Source organism: Mandrillus leucophaeus, unplaced genomic scaffold, assembly GCF_000951045.1.
Source record: "Mandrillus leucophaeus isolate KB7577 unplaced genomic scaffold, Mleu.le_1.0 Scaffold70, whole genome shotgun sequence".
Classification (NCBI taxonomy): Eukaryota; Metazoa; Chordata; class Mammalia; order Primates; family Cercopithecidae; genus Mandrillus; species Mandrillus leucophaeus.
This window is the reverse complement of record NW_012107586.1, coordinates 1,517,564-1,542,552: the sequence shown is the minus strand read 5'-3', so window position 1 is coordinate 1,542,552 and position 24,989 is coordinate 1,517,564. Positions and strand designations below refer to the sequence as shown.

Below are 24,989 nucleotides of genomic sequence, written 5' to 3'. Positions count from 1 at the left end.
GGACCTGCTCTGGTTCAATGCAAAGGCAACACCTCTGCCTCCAGGGGCCATATCAACTGTTTACAGATGGAAGTTCTCACTGGCATGGAATCTCAGTCCTTCCTGCTGCAGCAAACTCTGAATGGGACAAGAAGGCAGGAGGGTCCCGTTCACAAACAAAACCCATGTGGTCTCCCACTATAGCGATAACAGAAGCTGATACCTATGCTCATCATGTACCAGGGGCTATGCTGAGCAGCCTTCTTAAGGAGGTATATTACCATTATACCCATCTGCCAGATGAGTAAACTGGGGGACAGAGAGAAATTGAGTAACTTGCTGCAGCTTACGCAGACGGTAAGCAGAGACTCAGGTTTCAAATCTAGTCATCTGACTTTGAAGGCCCTGCCCCCTCACCACCAGGCCATGCAGGGACACTGTCCCTGGGACCCACGATACAAGGAAATTACCCTCATTGATGGCCATGGCTGCGCCCATGCTGAAAGGCAGCAGGTGCTCACCTGGAAATTCTGGGATTTTAAGAGGCTTCCTGCCTGGAGAGATCCAGCCAGACTGCACTTGCCCCTGCAGAATCCTGGCCCTCCCCCTTCCTCCTTCAGGACCTTCCCTATGACATCCCCCAAGCCCTTTTAGGAGCTGGCTCCTGAGTCACTGTGGAAAGAAGCCTGCCTCGACCACCGCCTTCCCAGCATCTCCAGACCAGCCCTGTAGGAAAGGCTTCTTGGCTGAGGACACTAAAATGTCTCAAACCCCTCACAAGCCCCTCCCAGGCAGGGAATCAAAACAAAAAGACAGAGAGGGAGGAGAGCCATCTGAGAACGGAGTCTTTGCCCCAAACGCCGTGCCAGCCTCACACATCCTGTGGACTGGAGCCCAACAAGTTGCAACTCACCCAGGGTTCTTCCCTCCAGCTGCGTCCACTAATTATAAGGGAAAAGTTGAAAGGAAGGTTTCAAATTTTTCATGATGGTGCAGTTTTCTCTTTTGCTCTTCTTTCTCTCTCCTCCAGTCTCCCTTTCCCATTCCCTCCCCTTCTCTTCTCTTCTGGATCCTGGCGACAGGCTCCCCCAGATAGGTACGGGAAAGGACCGTGCGCACTGAGCACAGAATGGTGTACTGCAAGATCCTTCCAGAGGTCATGGAACCAAATCTCTGCCTCCTTACACAAAACCATCGCTCACCCCTTAGCACCCTTGAGAAGGAGGTGAACAAATGACCTCTCCCTCTCATAACAGTCTTTAAAAGTTTACTTTAAAGCCTTTATGGTTTATTTCTCACTGTACCAAAAAACAAAAATGTATATCCATACATAAAGATTCAAAGAAGACTTTTCAGATCATCCATTGTCCCAGAACACAAGATAACACACTATCAGTATTTTAATGTACAGTAAACTCTTGACATTCCCAATGTCGAGATCTTCATGAATCCCCCAAATTTAAGAAAATGGGAATATCAGAGACAACCCCGAGAGCCTTTACAAAGTGGTTCTTAACTCTTGATCTACATCCACAAAGACTTAAGGAAGGGATGTCCTAGTTTAAAGCTGAGTTATGGATGAAGTGCCACCCACTTTACAGACGAGGAAACCGAGGCTAAAGGGGTATATGGTTTTGTCTGCGACCCTGAGCTAAATGAGAGTTCAAGGTGTGGCAAAGAGGAGAAAAATGCCTTGGCAGGGTCAGCAGGGAACTAGCTGGTGCCTGCATTGGCCAATAAATTGGAGGGACAGGGAAAACAGCAGAAATCCTGCCCTCCCACGTGCACTAACACATTGAGTCCTCCCATTTGACCAGACCCAGCTTTTCCAGGAGCTGGAGTCAGGCATATTGTCTGGGTCTAGAGAATGAGATACTGGTGGGCTGAACAGCCTGCCCTGGCCCAGGAGGCCCCTCACTCACTGTGGTGAAGTGTGGGCTTCCAGGCATTAGAGCTGGGACCCAAATGTCTCCCAAGAAGGTAGCCAAGAAGGCAAGGAGCAGATGCTTACCCTGGATGCCACAGGAACACTTGGTTCCAGAGGACACGTCCTACCAGGCAAACAGGAGAGCTTGCCAGAGCTGGAAACCTGGAACCAGCTTGCTTCCTCACCTCCGTCCCACACTTAACACTACTTAATATTGGTCAAGTCTTCTGACAAACTAGCATCAAACAGTGGCAAATCTGCCCTGAACAAAAAGATCCAGACATCCCAGCCTGGTGATGGCACTTACACCGCTATTCCAGGGCAACCAGAGTGCTCTGAGGAATCTTTTTTTTTTTTTTTTGAAGACAGTCTCACTGTGTGGCCAGGCTGTAGTACAGTGGCACGATCTCGGCTCACGGCAACCTCTGCCTCCCGGGTTCAAGCGATTCTCCTGCCTCAGCCTCTCAAGTAGCTGGGATTGCAGGCACACAACACCATGCCCAGCTAATTTTTGTGTTTTTAGTAGAGACGTGGTTTCACCATGTTGGCCAGGATGATCTCGATCTCTTGACCTCGTGATCCACCCACCTCAGCCTCCCAAAGTGCTGGGATTACAGGCATGAGCCACCACTCCTGGCCTGTGCAATCTTTTGGAGTTTGTTGCAACCTGTGATGTCAGGGTGCCCACCCTCCCTCCTCCAGGATCCAGCCAGGGGCTAACAGCCCTCACCTGCCACTCCCTTTGCACAGCCCAGAGCCAGCTGTGTGGAGTCTGCCATTCCTAGACCGGCAGAGGACTGATTCAACTCCTGCCAAAGCTCCCTGAGTCCTAGCCCCAAGCTTTTTCTCGCCGCGCCCACAAAGCCCTTGCTGGATACCCCTCTCTCATGCACTCACACCTCGCTAAGATTTGATTTATTTTTCACCACCACGCCTAAGCTCTTAGGGCTTCTGACTTCATATTTTATCTCCTTGGTGGCTCGTCAGAGAGAAGAAAGAGGAGTGCAGGAGAGCGATCCGAAATAATGACAGAAAGAAAGGGGGAAGATCACATATGACTCTAAGACTCCCAGCTAGCTCCTTCTTCCTAATGACCTAGTGGGGAAATTTAATTAAGAAGATCCATCAGTCAAGTTTCTGGAGAGCCTCTGGAATTCTCCAAGGATCTCCAAGGACTTGAGAAATGTTTCGAAATAGAAAATTAACAATTATGGAATCATTCAAAAAACAAAACAAAACAAACACTGAAATGACCTCTGGCCTAGATAGTCCTATTTGCTTTGGTACCCCAAATGTCCTACACGCAGATGTACATGCACACCAGCTCCACACAAACCTGAAGATGCCAGGGACTGGGCCCACCCAAGAGGAGTTGCCAGAGTTAACAAATAAAAATATAGCACACTCAATTAAATTTGAATTATAGACAAATAATTTTTGTGGGCACCTGTAATCCCAGCTACTTGGGAGGCTGAAGCAGGAGAATCACTTGAACCCAGGAGGCAGAGGTTGCAGTGAGCCGAGATCGCGGCACTGCACTCTAGCCTGGGCAACAAGAGCAGAACTCCATCTCAAATAATAATAATAATTTTTAAAATAAGTGTGTCTACTATGGAGTGGGAGACACTTTTACTGCAATTTATTTGCTGTTTATCTGAAATTCAAATTTAACTGGACTCCCTAGATTTTATCAGGCTTCCCTAACCCTAAGGCATCTGCTTCTAGGTTCTCCACAGAGGTACTCTCACCTAGGCCCACATAAACATTCTATCCATGAACATGAACCTCGATCCATTGTCAATTCTCTCTATTTGCATGTAGTCATCTAAAAATTACCCAGGGCTGGGGAGCTAGGGAGTAGTGCATTTTTTTCATGCCTCTTACCACCTCCCTGACCCCTGATCTCACTCAGGAATGTCATCCGTGACTCGAAATCTAGTCATCTGATTTTGGAGGCCCTGCCCCTCACCAGGCCATGCAGAGACACTGTCCCTGGGACGTGTGGTGTAAGGAAATTGCCCTCATTGATGGCCATGGCGCCTGCAATGTTGAAAGGAAGCAGGTGCCCGCCTGGAAATTCTGAGATTTTAAAAGGCTCCCCTACCTGGAGAGATCCAACCAAACTGCACTTACCCTTGAGTACTAGGAGTACTCAAACTCACCAAATGTCAAAGACCTTTGGCATCCCGGAAGGTTCTTAGCTCACCCGTTCTAAATTCTCTCTCCACGGCAGTCCTGGGAGAGGAAGTTTGGGTTAAGAAAAAGGCTAAAAGTATTGGCTCATGTAAAAAGTTTAATTTCCAGATGCTAGAGAAAATCAAAGAAGTGGCTTAGATTGCTTTTTCTGGTTTCTAAGGTAACATCACAGAGATGTCCAGGTCAGTGGGGGTGCTGTCTTGGCAGCTGTCTTGCTAAAGGGCCAGAGGAGTGCTTTGTGCCTGTTATGAATGGTCCCGACCCTGCACTCCATAGAGACAGACCACGGCCCTGGAGCCAGGGTCTCAGGACATCTCTAATTCTTTTCCTGGCACTCAATCTGGAGAGCTGGGCATCCGCCAAGTGGGTGGGCTGTCTCTCCCAATAGAGAAGAGAAAAGATCTCCCAAGTATCTGGTAGGACTCCTTGAAACATCTCCCTTGGGGCTTTTCCCTTGGTCGGCATGTGAGAACAAGACTCCCTCATGTTTCTGACTCACTCTGAAATGAGTTCTGTCCAGAGCTCAGGTCTCTAGTTGGCAGTTTGGCAATGAGCCTGGGATAGTGGGGAAAGGAGGCATTCTTCCCAGGTTCCCAAAGCTGACTTGCCTCAGATACCCAAGCCCCCAGCCAGCCTTCTTCTAGGCTTCTATTTCCAGGTTGGGAGAATGGGTTCACCGAGCCAGCCAGATATTGTGGGAAGGACCAAGAGATGATGTCTGTGAATGTATGGTGAATTCTCAAAAAAATAGGGCTGAGATCCAAAACATCAGGCATCTTGCGAAGGTAAGATAGAGTTTAAAACTTTCAAAACAGATTTTATGTCTCCAGAATCTCTCCCTTGAGAAATTCAGAGTCTGATCTGTGGTCTCCTTGAACCCAATCAATTTAAAAAAAAAAAAAAAAAAAAAAAGAGCTACAAGGCTTCCAAAGCGGGAGGGGGAGAAAGGAACAATGAGGCCAGGCGCAGTGGCTCACACCTGTAATCCCAGCACTTTGGGAGGCCAAGGTGGGCGGATCACCTGAGGTCAGGAGTTCAAGACCAGCCTGGCCAACATGGCAAAACCCCGTCTCTACTAAAAATACAAAAATTAGCTGGGTGTGGTGGCAGGCGCCTGTAATCCCAGCTACTCAGGAGGCTGAAGCAGGAGAATCGCTTGAACCCAGGAGACCAAGTTTGTAGTGAACCGAAATTACACCATTGCGCTCCAGCCTGGGAAACAAGATCAAAACTCCATAAAAAAAAAAAAAAAAAAAAAAAAAAAAGAAGAAGAACAATGAGAAGAAGAGTTCAAACGGCAGCAAGAGGAACATTGCTGGATGCTACAGGAGTTTCCTAAGCGTGAAAGTTGTCTAGCACGAAAACTGATGGAAGAATGAACTCCTGTCGTGCAGCACCTTGCAGAGTTGACATTCCATGAAGACACAGAATCCCCAACCCTTCAAGGTGAGAGAAGAAGAGGACTTCTGTGACAGCCAAGCAGCACTCAAAATCAGAAAATCCATGACAATGTTCTCATAAAGCCTCTTTGGGTTGCAAGGAACAGAAACCTTCTCCAACTAGTTCAAGAGAATACAGCAGTGGTTGAAAAGGTAACAGGAATGTCGTGGGATAATGGGGAAGATGTCATGGGTCCCTGGAACAGGAGAACCAAAAGCCTTTGTGATCCAGGGCCACTGTCTCTTGATTCCATCTTCCTCGCCTGCTACTATGTGTTCATCTTATCCTTGTTCCAATATTCCATCTTCCTAAGCCTTCTCACCTCCCACGACTGCCCCTAACTGATCCTTCCTCCTGTGTGCCTTTCATTCCCATTTATGAAAGAGAGAATCGAATTGTCCCAGACTCACCTATGGGTGGATCCTGATGGGATCAGGTGTCCTGCCTTGAGCAGTCACCGTGATGGGGCAGGAGAGGTTCGAAGCACTAAAGCTCACTCCCCATGAACAGAGGCAGGACACACAATCATCATTATGCCTGGTACAGAAGGAAATGGGAATACACTAAGAGGAGAAGCCAAGGCTATCGTAAAAAGAGGGAATACTCTTTGCTAGCCACAGTGAATGTGAAGAGTTGGAACTTCAGGTGGAAAGCCCGTTTACTTATTGAACAGTATGCTTAATAATGTTATGTATATTATCCCGTCTCTCATTCCTACCAACCTTGCATTGTGGGTTAAATTATTTCTGTTTTACAAGTAAGGAGCACCGAAGCTCAAAACGGAACACACCAGGGTCACTCAGCTAACTGAGGGAGGCATCGTGGTCCAACTCAGTTTTGCGTGACTCCCAGCCGGTATGTTTTCAGACAGAGTCAGACACTGAACAAGGGTCTCCCTCTGAAAATTGAGTCAAATGAAATGTAGACAATTCAAGTCAAGCTACTCTCCAAATCACCCTACATGAGGAAGAATGGGATGGGAGAGGAAGGCCGGGGGAGGTAAATGGATTTTTCTTTCTGATAAATAGGAAGGATGCAGAGGTAGAAAGATGGAGGATGTGTGGCCTGAGGACTCTGGGGGTAAGGTACGGGGTGGCAAAGAAAAATGAAATCCAAGGCCATAGAAAAGTACATACTTTAAAGGAGTGGGGTTTTTTCTTGTTGTTCTTTGTTCCTGTACCAGAAGTGCCTATTAAAAAAATAAATAAATAAATATCTGCTGTTGCTCCAGCAACGAACAGAGCCAGAGTCCTGCAAGGCCTTTGCCAGGTCAAGAGCTTTGTCTATTCCCCCACCCCCAACATTTCTATTGTCAAGGAGGAAGAGCAGAGGCCGCCGAGACACACCACTCAGAAGACTCAGCAGAAACCCAGACCTTGCTTGAACTAGAAGGGAAGTTAAAGACAGGTATAGGGAGGTGGGTAGGGGGAGGGGGATACTACAGACTCTGCCCAGTGATACCTGAAGACAGTGACTGAGGCAGACACCGAAATCAAGCCCTGACGTGGATCTATATGGAAAGTAAAAGGACAGAGAACAGAGAAAAATGCTCAAAGCTAAAAGAGACACACACACACACACACTCCCAGAGACCTAGAAACAGACACATGCACAAAGCGAGAAACATGGGCCAGAGAAACAAAGGGCTGCCTTGTTTATTCTCGTGAAAGACATCTGGATTTCTCGGTGAGGTCTCCACTTGGGTCCTTCTCTCATTTTCCAGCTGGACTGGCTGGTGGAATGCTGGCTGCAGAGGTGCCGTGAGTCAGCACCAGATCCTAGCTTAGTCCCGCTGCCCCTCTGCTCTGCCTTGTGCCAGACCACACAGCCTTCCGCTCCTTCCTGCCAAGCATGGCTCAGCTCCCCGTCCAGGTAACACACTTCAAAGGCACTGGGGTGAGATGGGGCAGGCTGAGCCAGCCTCGGGATGGGAGCGGTTTCCAAAAGGCCCCAGCCCAAACACTCCTCATCAATTTTCTAGAATGTCTTCCCTCCGCCACTCCCTGCCCCACTTCCCTGACACTTTGAATAACCCCTGGAAGTCAGAACTGGAGAACTCAGTTTTTCACTGGGGCTGTCAGCCTCTTCTGTACTTTGAGTCTGTGCAGTTTTAGTATTGTAGGGTTGACCAGATATCAGTCAGTGTCAAAGCGCAGCTCTGTAATAACACAATTGGTATGTTCTTCCCTGAAGCTGGTCATGCTCTCTGGGAGAGTCAAAAAGACAAGGGGGTGTTTAAATGGCTAGGAAGCATAGGACATCTATCAAGGTGTGTGTACTATAGAGATGCCTGTGGGAGTGAGTCTTAATCCCCAGCCCCCAGGCTGGTTGCCTGCATCTCTCTGAAGATAATAACTGTATGCTACTTTGTACTAACTATATGTGTCCAGTCTTCCATAGAAAACCATAAAGATCTCTGCAATCAGGAAACATACTCAACTTTGTGTTCCTGGTAACACAAAACAAAGCACAGTGCCTGGTGCTGAAGTACTCTCATGGAACATCAGCTGACTTGGGTTCATTTGCTGGTGGCTTCTTCTGACTTTTTAAAAACGCTAGAGAACTTTAGAACCATGAAAACAACTTAATGTTTCTTCTTCTTGTAAGTCCTTTCTCTCTTGTCAATTAGGTTCATGCTTGAGATCCAGCACTGACCCAAGGACTCAGAGTTTAAAGATGATGGATGACCCATATGTCATCTTGGACATGTAACTTAGCCTCTATAACAACGCCCAGTAAAACTTTTTGCATTTATGGGAATATTCTATATGTGCTCTGTCCAATACACTAGCCACTGGGCACATGTGGCTATAGAGCCCTTGAAATATAGGTTGCAGTGAGCCAAGATCATGCTGCTGCACTCCAGCCTGGGTGACGAAGCAAGACTCCATCTTAAAAAAACAAAATAAAATAAAATGAAATGAAAAGTGATGGATCTGAACAGACATCTCTCCAAAGATAGGCAAATGGCCAATTAGTACATAGAAAGATGCTTAACATCATTAGTCATCAGGCAAATCAAAATCACAATAGATACCACTTTATATACAGTAAGATGATTATAATCAAAGAGTCAGATAATAATAAGTGTTGACAAGACTGTGGACAATTGGGACTCTCATACACTGCCCCAGAGAATGGAAAAAGATGAGCTACTTTGGAAAACAGTTGGTCATTTCCTCAAAAAGTTAAGCATAGAGTTACCATATGACCCAGCAATCTCAATTCCAGGTATATCACCTAAGAGAAATAAAAACATATGTTCACACAAAAAAACTTGTATACAAGTGTTCATAGAAGCATTATGCTTAATAGTCAAAAACTAGAAATGACTAAAATGTCTATCAACCGATAAATGAATACACAAACTATGGTATATCCATACACTGGAATATTATTCAGCCATAAAAAAGAATGAAGTACTGATACATGCTGCAACATGGTTGAACCTTGAAACCATTATATGAACTGAAAGAAGCCAGACACAGAAGACCACATATTATATGATTCCATTTACATGAAATATCCAGAATAGGCAAATCTATAGACAGAAAGTAGATTAGTAGTTGCTTAGGGGTTGGGGATGTTGGGGAGATTATAGGGTAATAGCTAAATGGCTCAGGGTTTCTTTCAAGGTGGTAAAATATTTTTAAATTAATTTTGGTGATAGTTGCACAGCTCTATGAATATGCTAAAAATCATTGAATTATATACTTTAAAAGGTTGAATTATATGGTGTGTGAATAATTATATTTCAATAAAGCTGTTACTAAAAAGATACCCCAGACTTCTCAACTAGCATTGATCCTGCTCACATTCCCCAGTGGGGTTTAACTGGGCCACACCTTTCTCTTCCTGTTGCTGTCACATTGTATGGCTAAGAGAAACCAACTTGCTTATAGCCAATGCCTGTGGCAGAGCCCCATCCATGTATGTCTAGAAAGGAGATGGCAGCTTTACTCATGTTTCTTTGGGCCTGCTGGGAATTTGGACTTGGGTTAGGAGTTGGGGGGCACTGGCTACTACCCCAGGAGTTCAGGGGGAAATTCGCTCTAAAGTAGTTGGGTGCCTGCTCTGAATTGGGCCACCTGAGTCGACCTCCTTACTCCCAAGCTCACTGCAGTGCTGCCTGGGTGGTGGCAGGAGGTAAGGCAAGTAGTTCTTACTCTGGGGACAGGGACCACTCTGAGAATCTGAACCTTAGGCATAAATGACCATCCTGGTAAAGAGTGAGGCTGAAAGCATAGAACTCCTAAGCATGCCTCACACCTCCCAGAAGCTGGTGAGAAAGGAGTGTGCTGAGACGTGTGAGATCACCATGCTCCCGCCAGCCACCTCTCTCTGAAATCTGGTTGGAGAGATGGCTCGGCCAGCCCTGGATCTGGGCAGCAACTTGCTCTGAGAGGAGACTCTCAGTCACCTGAGTCAGCCTCCTCATCCTTGAGCTCACTGCAGTGCTGCCCAGGTGGTGGCAGGAGGTAGGGTAAGGCAGGGATGTGGGCTCCCTGCCTCCTGCTTCCAAACCACCTCTCTTCTTTCCCATCCTGCACGCCAGGCACAGAGCTGGCAGAGGGAGGGAGAAGGCACTGAGGAGCAAGTTTGATCTGATTTCCAGGCCTCTGTCTGCCTTAACCAATTTCTGCAATGCTGGCCTCTGTGGTCAAGTTGAGCCACTACCAAGAAAACTCGAGAAATCTAAATGCACACTTCTCTGGGACTCAGGCTAAGCAACTTCTTGGCAATCTCAAGAGTCTGCCATCCTACCCAGTTTATCCCAGCTGTTTCACACACTCATTTCTCTCCATAGGTTCCAGTCTCTTCTCACCTTGACATGATGACAAGCTCTTGACTTCCTTCACCATGATCAAATCAAACAGGTGCCCTTCATCCCTCCTTCCTTCCTGGAATCACTTCTCTGCCTTCATGCCTGTACAGAAACCAAGCCTCTCCACCCACACCAAAAAGTATCTGTTCCAGCTCTCTTCCTATGCCCACTCCCTGCCTTCGCCTCTTGTCTCCCTTGTCACCAGCTTCTCCACTTCCCTCTCTATTTTGCAGAAAACCAGGGTTTTCCTAGGACCATTGTATCAGTCAGAGTTCTCCAGAGAAGCAAAACCATTAGGATAGATGAATGGTTGAATGGTTGCTTGAATGGATGGATGGATGATGGATGGATGGATGGATGAATGGATGGATGGATGGATGAATGGATGGGTGGATGGATTGATGACTAATACATAGATACACAGATACATACAGAAATACATAGATACATAGCTAAAAGGAGATTTTTGTTTTGTTTTTTGTTTTTGAGATGGAGTCTCGCTCCTCACCAAGGCTGGAGTGCAGTGGTGCAAAAGGAGATTTTTTTTATTGGATTGGTTCATGCAATTATGGAGCCTAGGAAAGCCAGTAGTGTAATTCAGTTTGAGTCCAAAAGCCTAAGAACAAGCAGAGCCTCTGGTGTAACTCCTAGTCCAAAGGCCTGAGAATTGGAGGGGATTGGGGGTGAGACTCAGGGGAACTTTGAACCAGGAGCTCTGATGTCCAAGGGCAGGAGAAAATGGATGTCCCAGCTCAGGAAAAGACAGAGCCAGTTCGCCCAATCTTCCTTGCCTTTTTTTTCTATTTGGGCCCTCAATGAATTGGCTGATGCCAGCCCATGTTGGTAAGGGTGAATCTACTTCACTCAGTTCACTGACTGAAATGCCAATCTGTTCCAGAAACATCCTCACAAACACACCCAGAAATAATGTTTTACCAGCTGTCTGGGTGTCCCTTAACCCAGTTAAGTTGACACATAAGTTAACCATCACAGTCATCGATCTAGCCACTACCTCTTTCTTCTCTCTTCTAAGAATGATCTCTTAGACTGGTTGGTCTGTACTGATGACTCCATGTGGTGGCTCTCATTGACTTCTACTCTTGGCAACCTACCACCCTTTCCCTTAATTCAGGCTTCAGTGGTGGTTCTTCACCATGCGAAACCAACCATGGCTTCCCCAGGCAGGCAGGTTAGCATGGTTAAGTGTAGAGACTGCCAGCTCAAAGTTCCTGAGCTCATAGCCCAACTCTTCTACCTAGTAGCTGTGTGGTCTTGGGCTTGTTTAAGCCATTCAGTGCCTCCAGTTCCTCAGTTATAAAGTGAAGTTAATAAATGTGCTTTCCCTTATTAGGTTGTAGTGAAGATTAAGTGAAATAATGCATGTCAGGTGGCTCGCATGTAAGAAACCTTCTATGAAAGTTGGCTAATGGTGTTATTATGGTGATTTTCGTCTTTCCCTTAGAGCATTCCTAGTTCAAGAAGGCAGAGACTGATGCCTCAGTTGCTCCTTTTATTTCCAGACTGTTCTTTCTCTGTTCCTCTTTTCCTCTCTAGCAATAACTCGGGCTCTTCTCCTAAGCTCGGATCAGGTGCTCTCTTCTGCACAGTGATTCTTCGTGGGAGGTCATGTTCATGTTGCCACGATTTTGTGGATGATCCCCAGATAGGTACCACCAGCCCCACTTGTTCCAGTCCTGTGGGCTCTCCTATGCTCAGGACGCTTCACCTGGATGTGCCCTCTCCACCTCCTTTTCTCTACCTCTTGCTTCACTGCTTCCTCTGCCCAGATGATCTGCCCCCCACCCCATCCTCCTGTATGTCCAGACTCTGGAACCTCACCTGCATCCTCCATTGACCCACTTTCCCCAAACACTTTTATAGATCACCAAATTTTCTTCTCTAATAGAGAGAGGAATCATCCCCCTCCCTACTTACTAGTCAGGAAATGCAGGTGAGTGTTCAGGGTATAAGAAGAAAGATGCCCCATAAACATAATACTGTGCCTGGACTGAAGGGCCATGTTTTCATTCTATTTTAAAATCTAGTCAATGGAAATGAGGGGAGTAGATGGAGCTGTGTATATAGGGCAGGGTGGCCATGGAGTGATAGGAGAGCCATCTTTTGTGGCTGTTTGAAATTTTCTACAATGAAAAATTTGTGTTAATATAATCAAATAAGCAGTCAAATTTTTGGTGGGGGAGGGTGAGCCAATGCTGTTTTCAGAGTCCCACATGGTGACACTAGGCAAAAAGTGAATTGCAACTGTCCCCCTTAAACCCATGTCTCCCAGTCCCCAGCCAGCTAGCATCCTTCCTGTTTCTTTCCAGAGCTGTGTGCATATGTAACCTCTGTTTTATAGCTGTGAGAAATAGGTAGGTAGGTGGATAAATTCGTATGTACACAGATGATGACAGTTAATCAGTAATGATTAGTGTGCCTTCAGTTTCCAGTCACTTCTGTTTCGGGGGAGTAGGGGATTCAGTCCAGAGACCACTGCAGAGCTTAGCATATGACCGTTTATCTCAGGATTTGTAGAACACAGAGCATTTTCTCCCTGTATTTCATATTCCAGGTTCTGCCTGAGTCCAAGATTTATACAACTCCCTATGTGTTTGCGGACCAGAAACCATCTGATGCAGGTGACCAAATCTTTGGGGCCTTTACTGGTGGTGCCTCATTTAAACTTTGACTTTGAACCTCTAGGGCCAATATTGACCTCACTTGTTTATTCCCAGACTATTGAGTAGAATTAAGTCCCATTCATTCCAGACTCCCAGCCCTGGCCCATATCAACCCCTAGGAAATGCCCCAAGTGGACTCCGGCTCTCTCCAACACAGGCATCTCTCCCCACCCGCAATACCCCCCTACTCTCCCAGGCCCTTTCCCATCTGGTTGGGTTTCTAACGGGCTGCAGAGAGCAAGAGATTAGCAAGGATTTAATAATTATCAACAAAGAAAATTAAAATTTGTGGGGTTTTTTTGCCTTTAATATTTTAGCAATGTAAAATAGATAACAAGGAAGAGAAGCTGGCTATTGAGTAATCAAAAGAAAAAATGGAAATAGGAAAGGAGGAAAGAAATAGACTTCATTCATTTACTCACAAATATTTGAGCGTCTACTATATGTTGGTTGCTATTCTAGGCCCTGGGCAACACAGTGGTGAACACAGCCATCAAATTGCCTGCTCTCATAGCACTTTCTCTCCAGGCATAATTAAGGCCCAGAGAAACCATGGGAAGAGAGCTGCAGATCTGAAAATTTTGTCTATAAAAATATTCACAGAGGCCAGATGTGGTGGCTCATGCCTGTAATCCCAGCATTTTGGGAGGCCAAGGCGGGTGGATCACCTGAAGTCAGGAGATCGAAACCAGCCTGGCCAACATGGTGAAACCCTGTCTCTCCTAAAATACAAAAATTAGCTGGGTGTGGTGGCAGGTGCCTGTAATCCCAGCTACTCAGGAGGCTGAGGCAGGAGAATCGCTTTAACCTAGGAGGCAGAGGTTGCAGTGAGCCAAGATGGTGCCATCGCACTCCAGCCTGTGTGACAAGAGCAAGACTATCTCAAAAAAAAAAAAAAAAAAATACAGAAAGGTAATTTCAAAAGACATTATGAATAATAATTACCACTTGAGTGTGTTATGGATTGAATTGTACCCCCAAAATTCATATGTTAAGTCTGAACCTCCAGTATCTCCAAATGTGCCCTTATTTGGAAATAGGGTCCTTGCACATGTAATTAGTTAAGATGAGGTCATACTGGAGTAGAGTGGACCCTTAACCCAAAATGGCTAGTGTCCTTCTCGAAAGGGAAAATTTGGACACAGATACACACACAGGGAGAACACCATATGAAGATGAAGTTATGCTGCCACAAACTAAGGACCTACCGGAAGCTGAGAGAGAGGCCTGGAAGAGATCCTTCCAGAAGTGATGCCTTCAGAGGGAGCATGGCCCTGTTGATAGCTTGATCTTGGACATCTAGCCTCTAGGACTGTGAGACAATAAGTTTTTGTTTTAAGCCATTCCGTTTGTAGTACTTTGTTAAGGCAGCTTTAGCAAACTAATATACTTTGTAGTAGGTGCTGTGCTAAGTGATTTACATAGATGATCTTATTTAGTCCTCACAACACCCCATTGATAGGTACCCTAACCGACTTTACAGAAGAATAAATTGAACCAGAAGAAGTTATGCAACTTGGTCAAGGATGAGCCACTTTAATAAAAATAAAACAGTGATATTCAACATTTGGGCCTCAGAGAAACGCACCTTCCACATTCAATCTATGCCAATTGGGTAAATCCCGTATCTCTGTCCACTCAGTCTTTTTGAGTTTGTGTTGTTGTTGTTGTTTTGTTTTTTGAGACAGAGTTTCGCTCTAGTGCAATGGCGCGCTCCTGGCTCACTGCAATCTCCACCTCCCAGTTTCAAGCAATTCTCCTGCCTCAGCTTCCCAAGTAGCTGGGATTTTAGGCATGCGCCACCACACCCAGCTACTTTTTTGTATTTTTAGTAGAAACAGGGTTTCACCATGTTAGCCAGGCTGGTCTCGAACTCCTGACCTCAGATATTCCACCCGCCTCAGTCTCCCAAAGTGTTGGGATTACAGGCGTGGGCCACCGCTCCCAGCCTGGTCTTTCAATCCTTGCTTTAAATAGATGTTGTCTTGGTTGACTTGTGGTTAAGATGCTTTCATTCTCTGCTTGGTAATCGAATTGGTGCATTAACCTGCTGTAAGTCTACACAAGGAGAAGGACCTATTAAGTCATGATGTTTATGCTGTAAACAGTATCTCCCCCTTCTTCATTCAGCAACAAATTGGTAGCCAACTCTCCTGGTCCCATGACATCTCTGTATGTAGCTTCCAATATACCCCCCATCACACACACACACACAAGCCGTAATACTGGAGACTGTTCATGTTGTTTATATTTAATGTGTGGTTTTGCCCAAGATTTGTCATTTGGTTGTGTGTAGATTTTTTGTCCCAGCTGGTCAAGTGTGTCTGGCTTAGAAAGAAGCCCTCAGAGGATAAGTCCTGAGTCTATTTTAAACCCAATAATTGCCTAGTTAAACTGAGTGACTTCACAGTCTTGCCAGCAGACCAAGAGTTGGAACAGAATCTCTGCAGATCAGCTTCCTGGAGCTCTAGTCAGCTCAAGAGTCTACGAAACTGTGAACCCAGCTTTCGGTTCATGGTCGAGCGTCTGTGTTCCTTGTATTGATGAGGAGGTAACTCCTTGGGCCTGGACCAAAGAAGCAGCCACTGAATACCATTTATGCTCTCCTTGAGTACAGAGCCATCTTGGATGAGAGTGAAAAAGACAGTGAAGGAGTACACCAGTGTTTCTCAAACTGGAGTGATCTAGAGATATATTCTATGCTAGTTGTTTTGCAATATATGTGTGTATGTGTCATTTTGCTAATAATCTTGAAAATAAACACATTTTAGTTCATCTGGATGGCCACCTAATTCAGTTCTAGAAGACTTTTTTCATTTTCTAAGGCATAGAAGCCAAGTAACACCACTTTCAATGTCATTTGCTGATGGGCTGAAGAACAGAAGCAGACATGTTCCTGAGATGATGTGTGGAAGCTGAGTGAAGGCTGGGTAACACGGTGCCATGTTACAAAAAGTGAGGGTTTGGCAGTACCATTGTGTTTTGTAAGTAATTTAAGGACTTTTCATGGGGAATCTTGATTATACTCAATTTTTGTATTTCAAGATGACTTTAAAACTAACCACTATGCAAGACATGACTCCACTGTTGTTTAAAAAACAAAAAAAGAGTAGTGGGAGGATTAAATCACCAGAAAGAATATCATATTTGTATGCCAAGCTCAAAAAAACTTGCACTGTCACAGTTAAACCATAATCACAACATGAGTAGTGATTTATTTTCAGCAAAACATCAACCAAACACCAATCAACACACAAATTAATGTTGTCATTTGCACTTTGTTGAGTTGGTAACTTTAGTTGGGTTTATTTACATATTAGTTGGATTTTACAGTAAGGTTAGCATACAGAGCATACACCTTAAAATGTTTGTACATATTTAAGTTACATTACAATCAACATATTTTAAGTCCAACAATAGGGGTCTATTGGAATTTTTGTAAATGTTTATAAGTTACATTTGCAATATACAGGATTGACCAGACTGGTATATAAAAGAACATAATAGAAACACATCAACATAGACATTACCAACAGTCAGGCATAATGATGCAAAGATAAACTCAGGTGTTTAGGAAGATTTCAGAAGATGCTGGAATAATTCAGGGGTGGTAAATGTTTTTCTTTCTGTTTTTTAAGACAGGATCAAACTCTGTCATCCAAGATGGAGTGCAGTGGTGCAATCATGGCTCACTGCAGCCTTGGCCTCCCTAGGCTCGGGTGATCCTCTCAGCTCAGCCTCCTGAGCAGTTGGGACTACAGACACAGGCTATCATGCCCAGTTAATTTTTGTATTTTTTGTAGAAACAGGGTTTTGCCATATTGCCCAGGCTGGTCTTGAACTCGTGGCCTCAAGTGATCTCCCCACCTCGGCCTCTCAAACTGCTAATAGGCGAGAGCCACCACACTCAGTGTTTTTCAATTAAAAATAACGTATTAAGTGCCTTCTGTGCTAGGAGCTATACTAAGGAGAGGAGGAAAACCAAGATGAATAAAATCTGGGATGCTTCAAGCCTGTCAGTTTAGTAGGGAAGCTGGGACTATAGCAGGTAATATTGATTAAGCACTAACAAGATTTACAGGGACTGCCTCACTCAAGACCCACAACAACCCCGTGGAGTAGACAATATATTCCCCACTATTTTACGAAGAAGACACAGAGGATCCCAGGGGCACCAGCAAGATGCACTGAGGAAATCACACATGACAGTCAGCAAAATCCTCCAAAGTAAATGCAATTTCATCTAGGTCTTTAATGACTATTAGCAGCTCACCAGTTAGCAGTGAAGAAGAAAAGTGTGCCTGTCAGAATGAACAGTTTGTGCAAAGGTGTAGGGGCATGGAAAAGCTTGATTTCTCTAAGGAAAGAAGGGTTTAGATTGACCCAGCTGGGAACACGGCCAGAGGCAGCTGCTTTAAATGTTTCAGGACTATCCCTTAGCCCCAGTAATGGATCAAATCACGTCACTGGACCCATGCTTTCCACACTAGTAGAAAAGCAGTGTTTCCTGATAAGTTTAGGTACGAAGTTTAGCTCTTCCAACCAGGGCTATTGCATAGAGCTGTGCAGATTGTGTACTGCACAGCAAGGGCCCCAGTTAAGTGGTGCTATTCACAGAACAAACGTAGACATGTACATTCATCATGACAATTTCCTGGAAGGGGCAGCAAAGTTTCCTGTCCTCACAGAATCTGTATTTTATAACAATATTCTGATGGATAGAAGTAAAGTATCTTGAGGAAGGTCTTTTCCTAATTCACACAAATTTACCCTCTGCACTAATAGTGGTAAGCTAGCTCTTACCACTTCTCCCTCCTGAACTGTGTGAAATCTCAGCTGCTAACCATGCACTGTGATTTTACTTGGCCTTTTCACGGTTCATGTGAATCATATTAAACCTGCTTCAAGTAATTAACACTCTCTCCCTCTCCTCTTTTTCCATGTGATTCCATTTTTTCTACCTACCCTCTCTCTCTCCCACCTAGATCTGGAGCTACCAACACTGTCTCTAAGTCACAACAGATCACTTTTCCGGGTTAATCTTATTTTCCAAAATTGAAGCAACTTCTGAGCGGTCCATTGTAGGAACATGCCAGATCCCATGATCCAAGAAGACAAAAGGGCTCCAACCAGAAACAGTATTTATGGAGCCTGCCCTGCTCTGCTCTATCTGTCTGGAACTGCTCCAGAAGCCTCCTAAACATCAATTCGTGCAGCTATTAACTTATATGCAGCTCACATCAGGATATAAATCACTCTGCGTCACAGCTGGCTCCGGCTCCTTTAACAGCCAGCCTCAGGGTCAATTTAGACTCTAGTTAAATTGCCACCACTGCAAGCACCACTACAAAATTAACTCTAAAGTAGCACGTGGTTTCACCCTCAAAAATCACTGTAATTCTGCTCTATGAGAAACTACACATAAAACCTAGAAAAATATTGTGCAGAAAGGATACAGAGCTATTTCAGGATAGTGGCTACTTCTGTCCAGGGAAGAAGATGCAGGGATGGCATGCATGGGAGGTGAGCTGTGACCTGTCCCACTCTACTTCTAACAAAATCTTTGGCTAGGCGCGGTGGCTCACGGCTGTAATCCCAGCACTTTGGGAGGCCAAGGTGGGTGGATCACAAAGTTAGGATTTCAAGGCCAGCCTGGCCTACATAGTGAAACCCTGTCTCTACTAAAACTACAAAAATTAGCCAGGCACAGTGGTGCGCACCTGTAGTCCCAACTGCTAGGGAGGTTGAGGCAGGAGAATCACCTGAACCTGGGAGGTGGAGGTAGCAGTGAACCAAGATCGTGCCACTGCACTCCAGCCTGGGAGACAGAGCAAGACTCCATCTCAAAAACAACAACAACAACAACAACAAAAAATCTTCAACAACAATGGCAAAAAGTGAACATGTGTTAAATAAGCATAGAGAGTAGAGGGCACATGCTCCATTATCTTCTGTTCTTTGAATGTTTGAAATATGCCATAATTACCTTTTTTTAAACAGGGGGAATTTTTATGAATTGTGGCTGAAGATCACTTCTGATTATTCCTCAGAGAAGGTTTAGAACACACACCCTTTGATGAACCCAAAGTCATCAAGTTCCTACCCTGGCCATACCTTTTCTCCAAAGAAAAGTAATCACGAACATAGCATCCGGTGGGACACAGAGAATTTTGCACCTGAGGCTGGCCTGGTGCTGTTGGGGCAACAGTGCAGTGCCGATGCTGAGGTGGCCTGTAAGTGGACCCACAGGGTGTCCGTACGTGTCCCTCCATCCACGCTTTTTCTTTCCCCGCTCCCCCATCCCCATTGTTAAACACTTCTACCAGTATCTGCTTCTTTCCCTTCATGAAAGGAGGCATGTTTCTAATGATGTATCTATCCTGCCACCTAGCCTTCAGCAATAGCACTACAACAAAGCTGCCTCATGCTGCTCCTTTATACAGACCTGTCTGGCTGAACCTCCCAGATCTAGGCAAGGACCTGAACAACGGGTTACTTTCTTTATTGAACATCACTGAGCCTTAGTTTGAGACCAGCACAACATGGCCACAGCATTAGTATTCTTGATGTATGTTGGCCTCTTGGAGAGACTGAAGTCAATGTCATGAGGTCTTTAAAAATTGAATAAATTATACAAATAAGCCTGAGAGTGGTGGGAGTGACGCAGAAAAGAGAATGAAGATCCTTAGCTAACGTTTTTCCATTCTAACCAGCAGAATCCGTAACACTTTGTGTCCTACTAAAAAGTCTAGCTTTCCCAAACTGTGTTATCAGGCATCATCCATGAAAATCACTTAGAAACTCACAGAAAATGACCACAGGTAAGGAATCCGAAGCTTTATAAAATAAAAATGCTATCCATACTTGGAAAAGTTATCCAGATAAAAGAGCATGAATTTTTCACTTGGTCGCATTTCTTGAAAGTTGGTTTTGATAAGCAGTTAATCTTTTAAAGGAAAGAGGAGGGGTGATCTCCGGGGAAACGGGACACAAGTGGTTGATATTTAAATACTACTTCCCCGAAAAAGATACAGTTAACAGGTATAGAAGCTAGTCTATGCCAGAGTTGGGAAGCCCATGAGAGCAAAAGCAAGCTGGCAGCAAAGGGGGTCTTTAGGAAGGGAACATTTGTATATGGCAGGAATTAATGATCCCCTCCCAATTAACCTGGTTGATGCAAACTATTTTTTTTTTCTAGAAGCAATTTTCTAAAGGTGATTGTGAACAGATCTAGACCTCCAGAATGGAGGGGAGGCGACAATGGAACCAAGTAAGGCTCATAGGCATCCTCCATAATCCCGTATCCCGCAGTAACAACAACAACACCTTCCCACTCCACTGTAATATGTTAATTATGGACTCAGAAGCAAAACCCATCTGGCCAGTCCTCCATCTTTGGATGAAATTACTACAGACAATCCCAGGCTGAGAATTCTTCTCTTATGCCCTCTTGGGAAGCCTATCCCAGGGTCTCTTGAACAACAGCTCCAGTCTCTGAATCCCTCATAACATAAGCCCATTTCTAAGTGGAGATAAAGAATGGCTGCTTAGCACACCAACATGGCACATGTACACATATATAACAAACCTGCACATTGTGCACATGTACCCCGGAACTTAAAGTATAATAATAAATAAAAAAGGCTGCTTAACATTTATAGTCTCACAGAGTAACTTCTTTCCATGGCCCCTGTACTGCTCTGCCCCAGGGCCCAGCTCCCACCACATTCTCCTCCTCCCTTCTCTCTACCCTTTTTATCTTTTCTGTGAATGATCCCCACTCCTTTTACCTGTCTTCACATATTGTATTATCCAGCCATTGGAAGTCAGCTACACAAAAAGAGGTGTCACTAGAGGCCATCTCTCTCAGAATACAGGGTGGCTGGAATGAGGCAACTCATGTTTCTTTGGAAGGGGTACCACAATTTCCCCCAATCATCTTAAAAGCTGCCAGTGTGCCTGGGGAAGGCTGAGCTGTTAAGGGTGTGCAGAAAGAAATAGGAGCAGGGAAGAGAACGTATTGCACACATTCTGCTGCCACTCTTGTAGTCTGAACTTGACACAAATGAGAAAATAACACATGAATTTGCTCACTTCTAAAATATTTCCATCAAAGTTTTGAATATTGATTTGTTCCTACACCTTACCAAGCCCCCCGACAGAGAAAAGAAGAAATTAAGATGAGCCTTGCTGCTATTTTTTGTTTTAATCATTACACACAATTCTCCCTCTCCCAGCCACCATCTAAATCCCCTTTGGCAATACAGGCAAAGACATAACTTTAAACGTTAGCCTTGTTTTAAAATGTGCCTTTCGGCAAATAGATAAGTGAGAAGAGAGATCAGGATCTGGGGGTGTTAACGGCATAAAGTGAGATGCTCCTGAACTGAACAAGCAAGGAAAAATATTTTCTTAAAAGCAGTCCTCCAGAAAGAATTCTTATCATAGATAAGGGTGCAGTCTAGTGGCAAACTTCATGAAATGCAGCCCCTTCTCCAAAGGAGAGTTAGAATCCTTCTCAAGGGAGGAAGCACAGTGTGAAAAGTGTAACAGCCCACCCCAAGTCCACCCAGCAGGCGCAGTGACATTGGTCATTTCTCTCTGACTTGCCTGAGGTTCATGGCCCACTCATGTCAATTTCAAAAAAAAAAAGCTAAAACCACCACCTTCGTTTTTTGAGGCCTTAGTTTTCTTTCATTTTACTAAAGAAAGAGGTTCTAGTGGCAAGATTCGGTTCCTGGTCAGGACTTCTTCCCAGCAGGTCCTGTGGCCCTATCAGCTCATATTCCTGGGATGTGCCTACAAGCACCAACTAACCTATCACAAGGTCTCCTCCTGCTACTCTGCCACCCACTCCCTCCAGGATGTGGCCCTGCCCAATAGAAATACCTCTGCAAAATGACAGAGAAGGAAGTGTCACTCCAATCCACCTTTCTTCCCTCTAAGAACCCCACACACAAGGACACTTTAGGCCACCATGTAAGGTTTTCAGACTTAGATTTCCTCCAAAGTGTCCATCTCTGCAACTCACTGCTCTTAAAATGTATGAATGTCCATTCTTGCAGGTATACAACACACACACACACACACACACACACAGAGAGAGAGAGAGAGAAAGAGAGAGAGAACCTCCCTGGCCAACGTAGCTGAAGGAAAGTGGTCGCCTCCTCATCATGAGTACAGAAACCCCCTGATTAAATCCTCTTCTCCAGACCTTTAGTGGAGAAATTCAGTTTTTCTTCTTTTAAAAAAAAAAAATTTAGCTCACCAGCCATCACTGGCCATCCTACAGTACCTGTCCCCCAAGCGCACACACGGACATGGAAACAGACACCAGCATACAGTCAATTGCAGAAGCTTAGGAAGATTTCTTGGGCATGGTATATCCGGTTGGCTAATAAGAAAATACGTCTCCCTTCAGCCTGTGCCTTGACTAGTTAAGGGATAGTAGGGAGGGGGAGACCAAGTTACTCTCCTCATTGTGTTCATCCTGCTCCGAAGAACTCTGTCTTCCACTGGCCCCTCCACCTCCTCCCCACACTCGGTAGCCCCAGCCTGTCCCCCTTGCCCCTTTCTTACATTCCGCGGGGAGGAGGGCGCTGTTCAGGGGAGAGGAGAGCGCTGTTCAGGGAGCGAAGGGGAGCCCCCTTGTGTCTAGAAGGCCTCTCCCCACCCCCACCCCGTGTGAGTTTGTACTGCAAAGCTCCTTGGCATCCTTGCCTGAGTTGGGTGTTGGGAAGCTCAAATTGCAGCTACAAACTGGCTGGCAGCCAGGGGCCGGCTATTTAAAAGCGCCTGCTCGCCCGGAGCCTGTAGTCTCTTTGGAAACTTCTGCAGGGGAAAAGAGCTAGGAAAGAGCTGCAAAGCAGTGTGGGCTTTTTCCTTTTTTTGCTCCTTTTCATTACCCCATTACCCCTCCTCCGTTTTCACCCTTCTCCGGACTTCGCGTAGAACCTGCGAATTTCGAAGAGGAGGTGGCAAAGTGGGAGAAAAGAGGTGTTAGGGTTTGGGGTTTTTTTGTTTTGGGTTTTTTGGTTTTTTTTTTAATTTCTTGGTTTCAACGTTTTCTCCCACCCTCTCGGCTGCAGCCAACGCCTCTTACCTGTTCCGCGCCGCCGCGCACCGCCGGCAGCTGAGGGTTAGAAAGGAGCGGGGTGTGTTTTAGATTTTAAGCAAAAATTTTAAAGATAAATCCATTTTTCTCCCCCAACCCCAACGCCATCTCCACTGCCTCCGAGCTCATTATTTCGGTGGTTGCTTGGGGGTGAACAATTTTGTGGCTATTTTCCCCCTATAATTCTGACCCGCTCAGGCTTGAGGGTTTCTCCGGCCTCCGCTCACTGGGTGCACCTGGCGCTGCCCTGCTTCCCCCAACCTGTTGCAAGGCTTTAATTCTTGCAGCTGGGACCTGCTCGCGGGCACCCCAGTCCTCCATCTCTCTCTACCTTTTTGCAAGTGTCTGGGGGAGGGCACCTGCTCTACCTGTTAGAAATTTTAAAACAAAAACAAAAAATCTCCGGGCGCCCTCTTGGCCCCTTTATCCCTGCACTCTCGCTCTCCTGCCCCACCCCGAAGTAAAGGGGGCGACTAAGAGAAGATGATGTTGCTCACCGCGGTCCTCCTGCTGCTGGCCGCCTATGCGGGGCCGGCCCAGAGCCTGGGCTCCTTCGTGCACTGCGAGCCCTGCGACGAGAAAGCCCTCTCCATGTGCCCCCCCAGCCCCCTGGGCTGCGAGCTGGTCAAGGAGCCGGGCTGCGGCTGCTGCATGACCTGCGCCCTGGCCGAGGGGCAGTCGTGCGGCGTCTACACCGAGCGCTGCGCCCAGGGGCTGCGCTGCCTCCCCCGGCAGGACGAGGAGAAGCCGCTGCACGCCCTGCTGCACGGCCGCGGGGTTTGCCTCAACGAAAAGAGCTACCGCGAGCAAGTCAAGATCGGTGAGCGCGCTCAGTGTGCCAGTCAGTTACGCGGCGCACGGGCGGGGGACACGGGACCGGCTGGGCCCGCGCGCTTTGCGCAGCAAGTGGCTTCGAGCTGGGGTGCAGCTCGGGAGTAGTCGGGGAGGGTCCTTGCACCTCGGAATTGGAGCCCTGGAGGATCCTGCTACCCTGGGGAACTGTCTAGCCAAGTCTATCCCAGCTTTCGCTCTTTCTCCTTCCTCCTTCCTCCTACCTCCTATCTACACCTTGCCCGCCCCCTCCCCCACCCCCCCTACTCTGTCCGAATACTGATTCTGAGTTCCCATTCGGTCACAAGGTCCAAATCCCCTGGTACCCTATCTCCAGTATGAAAGAGTGTATGTTACATTATCAACTCCCTCCTCCACCCACCTCGCGCCCCGCATACGTTTTTTTCTGAACTTGGAAAAAAAATCTCTTTTGTTAAAATATTATTTTAATTGCAGCCTGGAGAGAGAGGCGTTACCCATCTTCTGAGCTAATTCCACCTTTGTCCCTTTTGGCCCCTCCACCCCCGTGCCTCCAGGCGTTTCTATCCCTCCACCCCTACACACACACCACAAGCACCCCACATTCTTGGTAACTAATGCCTTTCGGGTGGAAGCCGTGAAGCCCCTCCCATGTGCATAACCATTGCTTTTAATTGAAGATGATTGCCTGTGGTAGATAGTAAAACATACTTAACTGCAAAATGACTTTTATTTTATCCCAGGAAGGGAAAAAATGCTTTAGGAGCGCGGGGGTGCGGGGTGGGGATGGGGAAGAGTAGGAAGGAAGGGTTTGGGATTCTGTGCCTGGTGTTCGTTTCTGAATCTAATTCCTTTTTCCCCCTCTCCAATTCAGATTTTACCTAGGATGAAAGGTGGACATAGGGCTGGGAGGCAAAAGGGGATGTGAGATTCAGACCTTTCAACTTCCTCGCCTGTGCAGATTCCCGGCACCACCACCATCTCCACCCCCGCCCCGCAATTCCTCCCTCCGCAATG

General features: G+C 46.1%; 1 protein-coding gene across 2 annotated transcripts in view; it reads left to right on the top strand.

The window, feature by feature from the left end:
- Positions 1–22,822: 22,822 nt before the first annotated feature.
- The window catches only part of IGFBP5 (insulin-like growth factor binding protein 5), a 20,878-nt gene continuing 18,711 nt past the window's right edge, over positions 22,823–24,989 (top strand). For both annotated transcript variants that reach the window (XM_011964567.1, XM_011964569.1), the window contains exon 1: positions 22,823–23,982. In XM_011964567.1, coding sequence (XP_011819957.1) covers positions 23,646–23,982 — 337 coding nt within the window. In that variant the 5' untranslated portion in view covers positions 22,823–23,645. The remainder of the gene's footprint in view (positions 23,983–24,989) is intronic.